The following is a 16,944-nucleotide window of genomic DNA, read 5'->3' as shown; positions in this document are numbered from 1 at the left end:
GGTAGAGAGACAGAGAGAGAAAAAGAGAGAGAAAGGGTGCGAGAGAGAGAGATGAAGAAAGAGAATGAGAGGGGATAAAGAAAGGGGATGGAGAGAGAGAGAGACAAACATGGGAAATGAGAGCATGGGAAGGGGTGAGAAAAAGAATGGATGACGCACACACAGAGAAAACACACTGAACAGAGGAGAGAACGGGGGAGTGATGGCGGCAGAGAAAGCAAAGGTGTTACATCACAGATACAAGCCCATTAGAAAACCAGTGGGCTCTGTTCAACAGCAGCAGTGATTTCATGTCCCTAAATCAACATGGTTATATAATCTGCTTTCGAAGTCTTGAAATGTCTCCCACTCACACGCACAGTGTAACACACTCTTTCTTTCACCTAGACTCTTCTCACGGATACACAAACTGGGCTACACAGGGCACTTCCCCAGCCAGAATGCCACTGAGCATGCAGACCATTTCTGCTCCTACTGATAAATGTTTTTCATCATTGTAAACCATATATAGAAGCTAAGACAAAGTCCCAGTTAATTATATTACGGTAGGCTGTATGATTCTAGTTGGCCAAATGAGAAGGATTAGTAAGCTTTCACTATCTATTTGAGAAATCACTGCTTAAACAATTAAAGCAGACACACACACACACCTGCTCTCCTCCGTGAATATTCATATAAGGAACGGCTGGGGTGTTTGAAAATGAATAGGACCAATGAGATAGCAGGAATGGCTTTCCTCTCATGAATATTCATTACCACCTGCCTGTTTTGTGTCTACTCATTGACAAACGACCCCGCTCCGCTGAATGGTGGCAGGTTAAGACACGTAAGAGCCTACCTCGGCTAGGGGAACATCAGAGTATTTTTGTACTCTGTTTGTTTAAGAGGGAATGCACTATGTATGGGAACGTCGAAAAAAAAAAAAAAAAGGCCTATGCGCCCTGCATGCAAAAAAAATATGGATTGCCTAAATGTTCATACAAATAAAATAAACACTAATGGCAAGAGGGGAGAAAGTGCTGATCGGCTTGGTCTACATACAATTTTTTATTTATATGCCTACATCGTTTAAGACGACGACTTCACTATTGCGCACTGACAACTTTGTCACATAGTCGGAATGTATAAAATAGATGTCACATGGATCCATCATGTAGGCCTATGGGACGCCTGTTAATGTCAAAGATGAACATATTTTTGTTCAGAGTAAATTTTCATAAAAGCTTAATATTTCGCCACAAGAGGGCGGTCTAGCAGTGAGGTAGAGCAGTGGCCCAAAAACCAACAATACTAGCTGCTGGTAGGTAATAGGTGATTTGGCAGAGTACATTTTTATAGTGGGACACTTGAACGCTCCATTAAATGTTAAATATATAAAGAACCTTGTATATTTATCCATCCTCTTACTTCCGGTAATCATAGCAGCACAACTCATAAAAGCAAAACAAATACATTAACCATGTACTTTATTGTTCTTCTGAATGGAAAGAAAAACTCAAAGAAAAAACATGTCTCCATTTGGAACATTAAAACGGCTATGAAAGAACTGTTATCACAGTGAACAAAGTCTTTTCAACTCAAAGGTCAATCAGCTAACAGATATGTTGTCAACACCAGCACTGTGTGCATCGTAGAGTGTTCCAATCCAGGAAATTCATAAAGGCATTGGATTTTCTTAAAACAAAATCAGAATATGTGCCAGTGCAAAAAACAAAATTTGAAATTGTCTTTTAATGAATCAACCCCCTATGTCCTGAAATGGAAGCAGAATAAAAGCATGCGCTGTCCTGTTAGATCAGAAGCGTGTTTCTTATATAAGGCGGATTACAGAATGCTACCAGTTTGGTCAACAAAAGCTGATACACTAGGGATGCACGTGTGCGTTAACAGTCCCGAACCCTTTACCAACAGAAATGCATTAACATTTTCCTGCAGTAGTTTCATTCAATACAAATGGTCCCCATTAGGCACACATGCATATCAATCAGCTTTCACCCCAAACCATTATCCACTGGCCACTAAATTAGAAAGCACCCCGTTTGACAAAAAAGACTGCACACAACTGCTGCGAAAGCATAGGGAAGTATATTAATGAAGACAGACTGAAGAAGCATCTTGTTTCCACTTTTAAAGGGTGTATTAGATTAACAAAAAATGTATTAAGCTCTTAATCATTTGAGCAACGCCAGACCTTATGGAACATATCCTAGTCTTGAGAAAACATGCAACTATGTTAACTAAAGTGTGGGGTCATTGATGATTTAGAAGATACACCTTGGGTAAAAACTAGAAACTCCATTGTAGTATTTGCATGTCCGGTGTAATAACTAAACATTAGCTGTAAGCCCCATGTTGCTGGAAATAGGCCTAAAGGAATAGGAAGAGGTCACCTGTACACGGTAAACTAATCAGTAGCAAGCTGTGATGTTCTTTTATTGGACTGAGATCAAACCCATAACGGGGAGAAATTCTAAATGTCATTGCATCACATGCATTCATAACCCAACACTTTTCTTACACAAAACAATCCAAAGACCAGGTCAAGTAAACCCCCCCCTTGGTGTAGGACGCCCCTAATGACCAAAATAGAGAATCCAAAGAGACAGAAATTAAATTAAACTAGAGCAACCAACTAAGATGACCATGAAATCAAAGGGTGCCTTGGACTTGTTTATAGTACTATTCAATGCTTTAGCTCAAAAAAAGGACGACCGTAGATTCTGCCCAGGTTTCTGACACATTCAATTCGAGTTGAGTGGGAGGAGCCAGTAGCAGTAGTATAACAATCGTTCCCACCTTCACTTTGCCTCCATCAACATTCTATATACAGATTTAGATATGTACAGCAACATTTTATATATGTATATACACACACGACTGCTGATATTAGCAATGAATCATGTACCACTTGCACCATTTATGATTAACTGACAAAGAAATCAACCAAATGACACAACATTGAAAAAAGTAACATGTAGTCTATATACCAATTCCAAGCAAATAATGGATACAATTATGAACTCAACGTGCAACTATATCAAGACAAAAGGGTTTTTCTGACCGAGTCTTCTCTGGTCTGAGGGGGGGGGGGGATTTGTTCTCAGGTCCCAGGCTTAAGTAACTAACACAAATATCATGTGACTCCAAGGAAAACTACAGTACGGTGACATAGGCCGAAGGATAGAAAGGAGTAAACTCCTTTTTCCTTCCATAACAAAATGAATCAGCCAAGGGCAGAAGTGGACATAAAGGTAAATAAAAACGTTTTATAAAAGATAATGACCATTTGAATCCATTAAACAAGTATAACTTTATATACCTGGGTCTCTCGTTAAACACTCCCTGTTATTGCCATAATAAAAATTATTTGATTAATTTCTGCCTCTTTATAATCTTTTTTTATACAATAAACTGAATATATTGAGCTATACATTGTGGGCCGCATGCCATGACAGTTTGCAAAACCCCATATGAAATTCAGAGTGGTTTCTAAAGGGTTATTACGTGGAGACACACAGCTGGACCTCCATTTGTGTTACATTTCAAGTAGTGAGAGTGACATACCGACTGCTGCCGCCGCCGTGTTTCAACACACTAAGAGCACTGACCCACCGGACATAAGGCGGGCACGTGACAGCAGGCTGCCTTGCTCACTTGTCGTGACCCACACTCAACACTAGACACGTCACCACTGGGGAGCACTAGTCAAAAAGAAAACTAAAAAAATACACCTTTGACCAAATCATCTGATACTTCAAATCATCTAAATTCACAGGAGAGGCTTCCGATTGGCTGCCGAGCACCGTGGCCCCGCCCGACACCCCATCCTTCAACCTCCTCCTCCCCTCGCCGATGTTTCTCGGATTGGTCGATGTGGACCCACAACTCCTAAGTCACACTCCCACCCTGCTCCTGCAGACAGAGACACACACAAGAGGAAGATGTTAGGGGGGGTGATAGTCTGGCTGAGCGGAACTGGACAGCGTCTATAGCTCAGCGTTGGATTCCACCGCTACTCCTCCCCTTCCTGATGCTGGCTTTCCCGTATTGTGCTCCCCCTCAAACTCGGACACTAAGCAGAATTGCGAGTTTTGAAGAGGACTTTGACGGCGCTGTATAGCTAGCATGTTTGGCTCTTACTGTCGAAAATTGCACAGATTTGCTTACAGCATTTGCCGAGGAAGAAAGATGTTCCTGCCGTTTTTACATATAAATGTTAAAACGTCTGTCGTTTTGATAGGTCCCGTGAGCTCCTCAAGGGCCAAAGTGTATTGTGTCTTGACATCATTGTGAGAAAGAAACAGACGATGTTTGTTCTTTTTAACTATAAAAGGATCTTCACGTAGGCGACATACATCTTTAATCGTTTTGTGGCGTTTGCGGTTGGGATTGAGCCAACTCTCTGACAGCCTCTGAACGTCAAGACGTTCCAACAAAATAATTTCCCCCCCGGCACTATTTTGCATGGACACTGCTGCTGCTGCTGCTGCTTCCCGGGGTTAGCCCCGCCCTAGACGATTGGGATTGGTTTAAAGAAATAAAAACAGGCCCGCCCAGTTACCCCCCGGATATACGGCTCTAAATAGCGTGGTTCAAGACCATTCTAGTTGCTGTAGTTTGGTCTGGCTTTGCGAGACTAGGGGGGGGGGACTACCTGCATGCATAGCAATGCAAGGCACTTGTGCACACTTGTCAAAAACCTAAAACGAACAAAAGGACTTCCAGGTCAGGACCTAAGCTGTGGTATTTTGTTAGAGACTAGTTTGTGATAGAAAACACACTACTCACCAGAATAAATCATTTTTGTGGTGGTTGAGACGGTGGTGGGATAGACAGAGGGGTACAGGCCGGTTTGGGGGGGGGGGGGGTCACTCCAAGGCGTAGGACATTTCTGGTGGGGGGGGCTTGACGGTGACTGGCTGCGAGGATCGTCGGGGGGGCGAGGGCTTGGGCTGGGCATGCTGCTGCATGGTGTCGTAGTAGGTCACTCCGCCGTACACCTGGGACTGGGCCTGGTAGGACAGGGGACACCACGTTATGGAGCAGCCCAGAGGAGACATGGTGGATCAAGGATATGCAACCCATTTTTGAGGGTTGACATGACATTGCGATTCTGTAAACATCGCGATTAAGATACAATCTTTATTATGCAATCAAATCTTTGTCTGGTTAACTTCCATGTGTAACGTTGAGGCGTGGACTTTTCTAAATAAAGATGGCCGAACTGAACACGGCATAGCTGATGCAAATCCACTATAAGTGAACACACTATAGCGCACTCTATATGTTTCGTTACTTTCACATTTCAGGCCTCAGTAGTTTCTGAATAAAAATAAAATAGAAAAATCCCACCGCTGGTTATGGTGTGAGATCTAGAGAACACGCCTTTCAATATCACATCCATTTAAATCAATAGGCGACTGCCCCTCCTCATTACACTGAATACACCAGAGACCAGGGGTACTGGTGCATTGTCTGGGTTTGTCATAAATGCATGCACCCCGGGTAATGCGTACCTGTGGGTTGGTGTACATGGCTGGGTAGGGGAAGGTCATCACCCCAGGTGGCGTGTAGAAGGGCGGAGCCATCATTTGCTGGGGTTGCCCCGGCGACAAGGAAACGGGTGGGGCCCCGTAGAGCGTGGGGTTCGCTATCGGACCGGCGGATGGGTGTGGGTGGAGTCCTGTGGATAAGGGGAGGAGGTAGTATTTTGCATGAAGGTGGAGAGAACAGAACTGGCAAGACTCATTTGCTTAGAATGATTGACAATTAGGGATGTGTCGGTCGCGACCGATTCGTTACAACGAACGAATCCCGAACGTGAACGACAAGAACTGGTTCCCCAAAACAAGAAGAACTGGTTCTTTGATTTTTTTTTTTTTTAAACATCAACCAAAAATATGGTCACGTAAATAAAATATACAAACAAACAGAGCTTCGTCTCCCCGCAACTTATATTGATTGAGTCTACAACGTTCTCAAAGATTCAGCCAATGAGAGGTAGCAATGGTGTTTCAATGGCACCTGGGTAAACCAATGACAAGGCGGTACCGTCGAATATGCGCGCTTTCTGTGTATCTTGGGTCATACCATTCGACGTGGGGCCACTCATATATCCCCCTACATTTTTTCGAAAATAGACTTGACCTCCATCTGTTTATTGGATAAACGCATTGCCCAATCCCAGGAGTCTTTGCTCCATTCTACGTCAATTTAAGAACAAACAAAAATTAAACTGCTGTTCGTATTTTTTATTTGTGACCATGAAAGTTCTGTAATGCCTGAACAATGAAGAATGAAATGTAAAGTAAAATAAAATTATAAATGTAAAACCATGAATGAAATATAGAGAGTAAGCAAGTGGTATAAATATTGGTGGGACGTTCGATTATACTATATAGGAGGCATCTCCAAACGGCGGACCGCGGTCTTGACGGTCCAATCCGGACCCATGACCAATTTAAAATAATAAAAATAAGTTTTTTTTGTTTTGTTTTTTTTAAGACGTAATCTGACGTAACGAACGAATCAAAACGACCGAATCAAATAAACGAATCGTTATAGTGAACTTAACTGAAAGAACTAGTTCCCGGAAAAGAATCATTTTGCCCATCCCGATTGACAATGGAAACCCATTCTTTAGTTTAGGGTTATCAAGGTGCGCTTTAAGCATTACAAAATGATGTTCCATGAAATCCATGGCAATCTCATGTTCACTTCAAAACCCATCTAATCCCTCATGCCAAGCAGGTGACCAATTACTGTACACCATGGGTGGACAGGACACCAGTGTCAGTCATCACCGATGTAATCTTGTGCAACGACATTGATTTTTTTAAAGAAAGTCTTAAATCAAAAACCTAATTCTAACCAAAAATATACAGCAACTATGCTCACATCTCCCTTGTGTCAAGTGCTCATCAATTGTCCTGGTTTTACTACATTACCATGTCACACTTTTAAATGGTTGACACTTCACTGCCACCTGGTGGTCTGGATCAGTCACCGCCCATAGTTTTAACTTCTTTTATTCAACAGATAATATGCTTACGTATAATATGCAACCTTTATTACCATTTTATCTATTCGAACTACTGTAGCACTGAACCAACGCTACAGCAAGAAGTGCTTGCTATTTATTTAAGAATTATTTAAATAACCATCATTTCTTTCACCAACTAAATGTCAATGTTACTTTACTACTTACTGTACAGATTCTAATACAAATAAGATATAATGCAAGTCTGACAGTCATGCAACTGCATTTGGGTCAATTCTTAATGTGAACATCAATATTTTTTTTTATAATGCAACAGGATAGAGGGTTGCTTGTACAATTTAAAGCCTTAGTTACATAAGAATCTATTTCATAACCAAGCAAAATCTGTATCTTCTGTAATTTGTAATCTGTAATTTCCTAAAACAAAATCGATTCGAAGATTAAATGGATTTCGAACCTTCCGAATTGATTCGTTTTGGGAAATCAGTGACGATACCAAGCCCTACCATAGACCATTGAAAGCAGGGGACAAAGTGAACGGATTGAAGGCTTCAGGCCGAGGTGACAGGACTCCACAGAGGGTACTCACCAGGGTGGGGGATGTGCATCTCGGGCTGGACCAGCATGCCTTGGGGAGGGATGGGGGCCGCGGTTTCACCGTGAGCATAGATTGGTCCTTGGTACGACACTGGTGGAGAGGAAGAGATAGCCTTAGGGTTAAAGCGTTCCTCGTCAACATCGTATAGAATATTCACGAAGGCTTTTAAATGGATTATGTGACTTGAAGCCCCATGGCAAGGTGGAAGTCGGTTGATAGATCAGACAGGTCGGGTTAATTAGGCACAAGTGCTATGAAATTTGACTAGCAGTTTTAGAGACCCGTCCTTCTGGATCTTAGAGGTTGACCAAACTTGGTCGCTTGGTATAGACGGAACTAAAAACGTCTTCCTTTTCAAGTAAAAATAGCTGCCCTTTTAAGGCAACCGATTAAATATTAGATGGGGCGAAAACTGTCACCCGTTTGTTCCCCCCGAAAATGGGGGAACAAACCATTCCTGACAGTTGGTGCTCATGGTGAGAAAAACGAGGTCCAAGAGATATATGTAAAGATAGATAATAGTCCATCATGAGGGCTACAGTCAAAGAAAGAAAATCGTTGTCAATTGAAATTTAACAACTCTGGTCGAAAGAAATTTCAAAGATTGGTTGGTAGAGATAAAACATAATTATATATATCTGGACATTTTCTCTGGATGAACATTATCTTCCACAGTGACCTCTATCTGGTAACCAAAATATCACGCAAGTTTTGTTTGGAGGAAGTCAGTGGGTTTCAGATCCACTCTCGGTCCAAGTCCGATTCAGTTTCAGCGGAGCATCAATGTAAAGCCTATCAAAAGGTTAAACACGAAAATTCACCGATCATCGCAGAAAACATGAAACAACGAAATGTCAAGTGCACATGGATGCACTTGACATTTGTGCACCGATCTAACCGCCATCATACAACGTGGGGTTAGAGTGATGGGATGGAACCAGTCCTCTTACTGGGCTCGTAGTAGTGTCCCTCTATCACCCCGAGGTGGAGGGGCGGGCCGGGCTCGGGCACGGGCCGCTGCCGCTGGGAGGAGTAGCGCTTGGCCCTGCTGGCGCCCACACCCATCTCCTCCATGCCAGGGAACTGAGGTGGACCCCCGGGCATCTGAATGGGGGTCGGGAGTCCTACGAGGGGGAGGAGAAGAGGGTTAACAGCCTGTATTGTAGGAGTTGTTCTGTACCACGGGCAGACAGAGGGAGGGTTGCAGAAGGGAAGTATTGTAGTGTTGAGACACGGAGACGGGACCGAAATAGAGCCCATCTTCCCTGAAATAGAGCCTTGTATCAAATGTTCCAGCCCATAAACTTATAATCCCTTATGTCCACACCACAGCATGGTTATAGAGAATACTGCACCACCACAAGCTTTCTGCAGGCAATCTCCACCGGCAGGTCAAGTAGTTTGTCATATGAACAAAACCACAGCATTGTGAGAATAGCACCATCCATTTCCAGCACGGGATGTATGGAATACAATACCAATACAAGAAAATTACAACATCGGACTGTAGTATCTAGATATTTATCTATAAAGCGAGGAATGTGTGTGCGTGTATGTATACATGGCCTTGGGATTTCTCCTGACACTTCATCTGCTCTACATCCAAATGGGCGTGCGTATGGCTGGGGACCAGAATAAGTGCAATGTTGGCTTATTTGGCCTCAAGGAGTTCTGAACAGGCCAATCAGGCCTCTGGCCCGTTCCGAACAGCCACTGCACTAGCACATAGAAAAAAAAATACCCCTAGAGAGCGCTTCAACAAAAACGGACTAAAAAGAAGCAATGACCAAGCTTCTCGTGGTTTTGCCTTTACCTCGGAGTTCGGAGCGCATGTAGGATGTGGGGTTCTGAGCCCAGTTGGGCCCAGACCGATTCATCCTGGCCAGATCCTGGTCCAGCACCGCTAGCCCCGGCGCCGCCGTCGGGACGGGGCCTTCTCCCGCCGCCCAGCTCTTGCCCGCGGTGCCGGTCGCCGAGGGAACAACCCCCGCCGTCTCCTCAACGGAGGTCTGCTTGCTGCCCAGGTCGGCGGGGCGCGAGCGAGTCCTGCGCGCCAACGAGTACGACTTGCGCTCCACCGGCCGCTCGGGAGGCGGCGAGGCCTCCTGATTGGCCGGTGCGGACCTGGGATCCGACACCGCCGACCCGGAGGAGCCCGACCGATCAGCGACGCCCCTCTGCTCCAGCTGATGATGATGTCGCCGCGGCGGCGGCGGCGACGACATGCGTCCGCCCGTGTGCGCCGAGGCCTGCGGGGAAGCGGTGCGGACGTTGTCCTCTTGCGTGCCGCCGTTGTCGCTGTAGATCTCTTCGACCACCACAGAGGGACCGCCCCTCCCGACGCTGCCACGCCCCGTCCTGTTCACCACGCCCGGCTCCTCGTCGGCCAATGAGAAAGCCTGCCGGTGGCCGTGGCCCGGCTCCGCCTTGGGACCCTGCCTGTCTCGACCGTAGTGAGGAGGTGCGTTTGATTCATTGTTCCTGTACTGAGACTGCTGCGGGGCGTTGTGCTGAGACGGTCTGCTGTTCTGGAAGCCCCGGTTGGGCGGGGCGTGGTTTGGGGGCGGTGGTCTGCTGGAGGGCGGTGGGTGTTGGCTGCGTTGAGAGGAGGAAGGCGGGAGAGGGGAAGAGGAAGATGGGTGTGAAGATGAAGGAGGCGGGGCTCCCATGCGGTTACTGCCGCCGCCACTGTGCCAAGAGCGGACTGGTCTGTCGCCGCCACCTCTGTCGCCACCGCCGCCACCACCACCACCACCACCACCACTCCAGCGCTTGTCTCTGCTGGGTGACGTTTCCTGTCTGTGGGCATGAAAGAGAGAGAAAATGAGGCATGGGTAATCTCAGCTTTAAATCAGCAGTTTGATCAAACAAAAAGGATATTTGTTCGGTGAATTGAAATTCACTCTGGAAATTTACAGTAGTGTTTGGATAAAGCACCAGACAGTTCCCCGTCATGTCCTTATAACATCGACTGTACAGACATATGCTACTACCATATACGTACTTTTGATAGAGCAATTTGAGAAATATCAGCCACATAATATAAATATGCCCTTCTCTTCAACCACGATACAACCTTCTGCGGGGCAAAATGAACTACGGCATCGGTGCCTTCCATCTTACCTCGGTCGCCGCTGTCTGTACTGCGTGTCTCGTGTCTGCCGACCCCCGTTCCGGATGTCATAACCGTATATGGACACCAGTTCGTCCCTGCTCTTTGGCGCTTGCTCCTCCTCCCGGAAGCGGTCGTGCACCCAGCAGCCCTCGTCCTTCCACAGCTTCCTGTTACGGCCTTTAGGTCTGAGGGGACGACAATTATATACATTTTAAAAACAATTAACTTTCGGTCAGTCACCTCGGAGGAGGGTGACCTCGAGGACATAGCTAACAGTCTTTAATAACAGGCTTAAATAACAGCGGAATATTCCTTTGGGAGGTTGTGCGTGCAAAAAGAGTGATGCCACAACATTGCTTGGCTTCTAGAAAGAAAAGCATGTACTTTGGAGGTTGACTTTGTTTTCGCTGTGCAATTTGCTTAGACTGGGTAGCCCCGCCCATTCTGCTGCCGATTTGAGTTCGCCCTGCAAAAGGGTCTGGAGAAGAGCAATACATTTCTTTCTGCTTCCGATATGTATTTGCGGGAGCCAATCACCAAGCTGGCTTTTCCCCATGGCGCGCTATTGGCTGGTTTAACACAATGACGACAGGGAAGCGATGGCAAGCAGCCAATCGCGTGCAGAGTCAGTTGAACCCGTTGATCATGCCTCCTGTGCTGAGGAAAATGACAGCAGCTTCCCCAGACCAACGTGCAATCTTCGATTGAGCTTGGTCGGGCAATAGCCAGACTACAATTTGCTTTGTTATGTTCTGCTTTAAAAAATGACCTAATTGTTAAGTTTCATAATTGGCTTGGGTAATGGCGGTATTAGAAGTCATTTTCTTTAAGAGAAGGGTCACATTCTAGACAGTTGGTCAAGACAGATACACAATATCAGGAAAGAAACTTATAGTTTCTGCAAACAGCAAGTGCTTGCTGTTTGCAACCACTTAAGATGATCCAAATTAAGTCAAACAAAGACATGTTAACAGCAGCTGTCCCGTCATACTACTGGCACTGGTGAAAAGGATTCTCTGTAGTGCTCAGTACTGCATTCTCGCTGTTCTGCCAAGTTGAATTGTGCTACGTTTGTTCTATATGATGAAAAGCATGATTCACATGTATTTAAAAAGATTGCATCAGCTTCTGATACAATTCTAAAATCCATTTATTGATACGGGTTTTGTCATGATTGAATGTGAATACCGTACGTAATCTAACACAACTAAGAACTGACTCCACAGATGGGCCAGTGTTTCTCTATTTAATACATCTATTACATTGATGCAGTGGCGGTTAGTCAATAGAGGGCGCCACCCCTCCATGAAATATTCACTTGAATATATCTGCCAACTATTATCAATACGAAATAAAACAAAAATACATAGCGTTTATCCTCGTTTAATTGTGTAATATACTTGTCACTGCCAGCAACCATTTAAATGCGTCTGAACGTCAATGATTTGGGCTAGGCTAGTTATTGGTCATTCGAAATAAAGCCCTCCTCCAAGTGAGGGGTAGCGGCCACGTTGAAGTCAATGTAAGCTCGCTAACTTTTTGCTGTCTATCAAGAAGAGACAGCTTTTCATAGGCGCAAGAAAATTCGCCCTCGGGTCGCAGGCCAATGGTATCGCTTTTCTGTTTGTTATCACCACATCATTGGACAATTCAGCAAATCAATCAAATAGGCAACCTCCCTCAGCAGCATTCACGCAACATAACTACATATAAAGAGATAGATCGCTAACTAACAGAGTTGTAAGCACTTTCAAAACACCCACTTTTCTCCACCTTTGAACTATTACCCTCAGGTAGCAGGTTTCGATACCCAGCCCTCTCCAAAAATAGAACAAAACAGTCATTCATTCCACAATCCATCAGCCTTTTAAACAAACATTAAAAAATAAGGTTTTAATTGTTGGTTTAAAATGCCAACATCTTTAGATGTGTCCCTGAACTATGTGGAAAATATGATGATTTGGGGGTTTTGTCTTGTCAGTGGTTGTTTCTTTCTTTTAGTATTTTTTTTTAATGGGGTGGGGGGCCCAAACCCCCTGTCAATTACTGTGCCCCAACAACATTTTTGAAGACCAGCCGCCACTGCATATAATATAGTATATAATTATTACGGTATATTAAGCCCCTTTCAGACATAGTTCCATGTAAATTACTGGGATAACATTTCCCAAAACTTAAGATTTACACTATTCGCACATGCAGCTACGTTTAGAAGCATTTCCGTCTTGTACCCAATTCACACATTTCATCACAATGCCCGACTATTGGCCAGAGGACAGTCCAGCAGAGGGTAGTAATACAACACTGTTTCGAGCTCCCTTATATCGGAACTTGCCCTGGTTCCAGAAATTGAAAAGGGGGGGGCTTGTTTGCAAATGTGCTATATATATATACCATCGGTTCACCCGATAAGCATTGCCGCGTCAAGATAAACAGTTGCAGATTTAATATACGTCCTCACTGGAGTCTTGGATCTAGTTCTCTTACTCAACGGGTAGAGTATAATTTCAGACAACGGAACCCTTTACTCGCCACTACGTGTAATGTGGCTTTCATTCACGACACAGCCGTACAGGCAATGATTCAGAAACGATACGTCTTGAATAGGGAAAATGCCGGAGCAGATTTCCCAGAATAAAGATGCCGGTTCTCATTCAACACATGAGAACCGGAATCTGCCAGAACTTGACAGCAGGTTAAGTCCCGCCTGTTCAACCAATCACATGTTTCCCCGTGCCCACCTCTCTTCCTCCTGGGCGTGTCCCCTGACATCGTGCTCGAAGAACAGCCCCTTCCTGGGGATATAGGCCGGGTTCTTCCTGTCCTCATCATCATCCAACTTCTGACCCGGCTTAGCCTCTGGATCGTCAGTGGACTCCTGCAGGCCAACATGCGTGTTGAGGAACATGTTAGAATTATGAGTAAACAAACTATCCGGTCAACATTATCCCATCATTTTCATCGCATATATTCCATTGCATCCCATACATTTCCTCCATCACTTCTCACATCAATTCATTACTTGTCCATTCATCATCTCAAACAGCCTTTATCCGGGAACCCATTGCATTATCCTATCAATAAAAGTGTTATTAACACCATCATCCAGCCTTACCTGTCCATCTCCACTCTGCCTCTCTCCAGACCGATCCCCTTCCTTCTCGTCAACCTTGCCCTCCAGCTTACTCTCTTCTCTATCCTCCCCGTCTTCTTGTTGTCCTTCCTCTTCAACCAATTCTCCATCTTCCAGGAACTCTCCATCATCCGCCAAATCGCCACCTTCCACCAAATCGCCGCCTGCCACCATCTCTCCACCTTCCGGCATTTCGCCACCTTTCACCATGACAACGCCTTCCGCCAGGTCGCCGCCTTCCGCCAGGACGCCGCCCTCCGCCAGGACGCCGCCCTCCGCCAGGACGCCGCCCTCCGCCAGGACGCCGCCCTCCGCCAGGACGCCGCCCTCCGCCAGGACGCCGCCCTCCGCCAGGACGCCGCCCTCCGCCAGGACGCCGCCCTCCGCCAGGACGCCGCCTTCCGCCAGGACGCCGCCTTCCGCCAGGACGCCGCCTTCCGCCAGGTCGCCGCCTTCCGCCAGGTCGCCGCCTTCCGCCAGGTCGCCGCCTTCCGCCAGGTCGCCGCCTTCCGCCAGGTCGCCGCCTTCCGCCAGGTCGCCGCCTTCCGCCAGGTCGCCACCTTCCGCCAAGACGCCGCCTTCCACCAAGTCGCCGCCTTCCACCAACCCTCCACCATCCTCCAATCCACCGTCTTCCAATCCACCGTCTTCCAACTTCACTACTGCCCGCTCCTCCTCCACCACCAGCTCGGCCACCTGTTCAGGGGCTTTGGTGGTGGAGCTCTGAGCTCGGCTGGCTGAGGCCTCTTCATCGCTGTAGAAATCTTCTCTCTCCTCTCCTCCCTTAGAAAAGATTCATTCATTAATGAGGATTTATTATCCAGAGGAATAATAAAAGGCAATACAATAACGTGCATCAATCAACATAAATACACTCACACAATCCATAACCAAGCCAGCCAATGTATGCTGATCGTATCTTCGTATGCATGTGTGAGGAAACCTATCATTAAGTTAGGTTTCCCTGTTGCCTAATGGAAGAGCTCTCAAGGAGCACTTAAGGCAAGGCCAGATAAACCATAAACATGTGTGGTTCGTGTAAGTACCTCAGAATGAGAGCCATTCTCTTCCTCAGGATCTGCACTTTCATAGTCAGAGAGCACTGCTGTAGGAGGGGGGGGGCACAGGGGGTATTAAACAGCTTACTTCAATTAACTATGTGACTGTGCAGCAGGATCCAAAAAATATTAGTTTTTATGAGGGTTAAGCTGGCAATTCATTAAACTGGATGCCAGGGTTTTGACACAACAAATATAAATAGACTGTGTATCAACATCAACATTTTTGATAGTGCCATGCAGGAAAACGTATGTATAGACATTATATAGGACAAATATAGAATATGCTTTAATACTTAATGTTGGCATATGGATTATATAGGACTGTGGGTGGGATAAATACCTTCTCCTACTTCATCTTCACTCTCCTGCAGAGGAAGAAAGTTTACTATTAGAAATATTAAATACACAGAGTTTTGCGTTCACTCAGTCCTTGGCTGTCAACATCTGACTGACCGGTGTTCCTTTCCTGAATCCGTTTTCCTATATCCAATACAAATGAGAAATGTAATGCTTCGCTTTCCCAACAGCTCAGAATGAACAATTCCTACAGATGACTCTCGAGAAAGGTCAAGCAGATTCTCCATTCTGAACTTGCACGGCTGCAATATGCAAAAAAAGGTATTTGGGAAACATAGGTTAATTCAATCCGATGGAAAATCTGAAGTAGTTTATACACACAACTCCATCTAAACTTATAATACTAATCATTTCAACAATACAAAACACTGACTTTAACGCTCAATGTTGTGGCTATGAATAGTCTTCATATAATCATATGTGCCACTAAATATAGGTCGACGGATAAGAAACATGGCTGAAAGACAGTCTAGTTAAATTGAACCATTTAATTGGACGGTGCACATTGCACAAGCAAGTAGATTCCCATTTTGTATCATACTTAACATATTTCTCTACCTTGGGATGTTGATACACAAAATAAGGTGAAGAAATACATGTCACAAAAGTGGGACGGTATTAAAAAAAAGGGGGGGGAATAATTTGGGATGCCAGCTAAATAGGTTGTCATCATGGGGATAGGGCATGCCGAGACCCCTATTCATACTAGAATCCTAGTTCACCACGTAAGAGACGAGACAAACAAGATTGGCCACCAACAGACATTTGTCGAAATAAAATACTGAATATAAAAATAGAATTAGTTGCTGCAAGCCATTGTAAAACATCTGTGTTTGAGACAGACAACCATAAAGCAATACATAAAGGATCTTGAAGTAAGACCGTGGGTCTGTTTAACTTTAGATCCAGTATTACTAGCATTCAGTGGAAGTAGTTTCCGTTTAATCGGTGTCGGAGAGTGATTTATGAGAAACGTGATCTGGACGTGGCAAACTCACATGATGGGGATGTAGCGTGGCCTAGCTCTCCGCTAGATGCTAAGTAAAGGCTAACATTGGCCCTAACCAATGGCTTCCAACGAGCCATTTGAGGGAAACCGACTTCCTATATAGCCTGCTCGTTTCCAGGAAAGCAGATTAAAAAGTTGACTAGACGCCGTCCAGTCTAGCCGGGAAACTTAGCAGTGAGTACAACAAGCGGGCACCCATTGGACACTTACACATTCTGATTCGGCTTCGGTTTTCGGTAATGTCCGGTTGGCTACCACTTCCACGGGCTCCGGGTCCCTTCCACGGGGCTTCGCCGCAGGTGACCCGGACCTTGGTTTCTCCGAACCCGAACCGGACTCATCGTCCTCCTCGCTGTCCTGGGACGCGCGCCGCCGTCTCCGCCGCCGGTCCGCCATTTTAGGAATTGGAATGTTGAACCGGAAGAACGCAGTGAATTGTGGGGCGAAATAACGTCATGCATTTCCTTTTTTTTTTTTTTTAAAAGCGCATGATCTTTTGGCGCGCTGAGAACACCAAATATAACGTTGAGTTTTTATGAACTCGATTTGTATAAATTAATTAATCGTTAATACATGTATACAAATTGACAAATTAGTGTACAAATTAATTTGTACACTCACACTTACAATCTTGAGAAAGATTGGAAACATGCGCCCAAACATTGTTGTTT

General features: G+C 45.3%; 1 protein-coding gene across 2 annotated transcripts; it reads right to left on the bottom strand.

Annotated features, from left to right (window-relative positions):
- Nucleotides 1-1,449: 1,449 nt before the first annotated feature.
- casc3 (casc3 exon junction complex subunit) lies at nt 1,450-16,703 on the bottom strand. 2 transcript variants are annotated; one of them, XM_030345923.1, is made up of 12 exons: nt 16,484-16,703; nt 15,248-15,272; nt 14,893-14,951; nt 13,829-14,629; nt 13,455-13,591; nt 10,722-10,898; nt 9,412-10,397; nt 8,549-8,722; nt 7,590-7,688; nt 5,517-5,683; nt 4,789-5,012; nt 1,450-3,912 (listed from the first exon to the last, which is right to left on the bottom strand). In XM_030345923.1, exons 1-11 carry the CDS (start codon nt 16,667-16,669, stop codon nt 4,869-4,871), a joined length of 2,955 nt encoding a protein of 984 aa, XP_030201783.1. In that variant the 5' UTR covers nt 16,670-16,703; the 3' UTR covers nt 1,450-3,912; nt 4,789-4,868. The 2 variants fall into 2 exon arrangements, with proteins under 2 accessions (XP_030201783.1, XP_030201794.1); XM_030345934.1 differs by lacking the exon at nt 1,450-3,912 and having other exon boundaries at nt 4,862-5,012; nt 14,893-14,948; nt 16,484-16,687.
- Between the last annotated feature and the right edge of the window lie 241 nt (nt 16,704-16,944).

The sequence above is a fragment of the Gadus morhua genome, chromosome 2 (assembly GCF_902167405.1).
Source record: "Gadus morhua chromosome 2, gadMor3.0, whole genome shotgun sequence".
NCBI classification, from domain to species: Eukaryota; Metazoa; Chordata; class Actinopteri; order Gadiformes; family Gadidae; genus Gadus; species Gadus morhua.
This window is presented reverse-complemented; position numbering and strand designations above follow the sequence as displayed.

What these genes read in the sequence shown, in the direction of transcription:
- casc3 (XM_030345923.1), bottom strand. Translation starts at nt 16,669, where the DNA reads ATGGCGGACCGGCGGCGGAGACGGCGGCGCGCGTCCCAGGACAGCGAG. An exon ending in AGAATGGCTCTCATTCTGAG is followed by an intron (nt 14,630 to 14,892) that starts GTACTTACACGA and finishes ATCTTTTCTAAG; the next exon opens with GGAGGAGAGGAGAGAGAAGA. An exon ending in GATGCACATCCCCCACCCTG is followed by an intron (nt 5,684 to 7,589) that starts GTGAGTACCCTC and finishes CCTTATCCACAG; the next exon opens with GACTCCACCCACACCCATCC.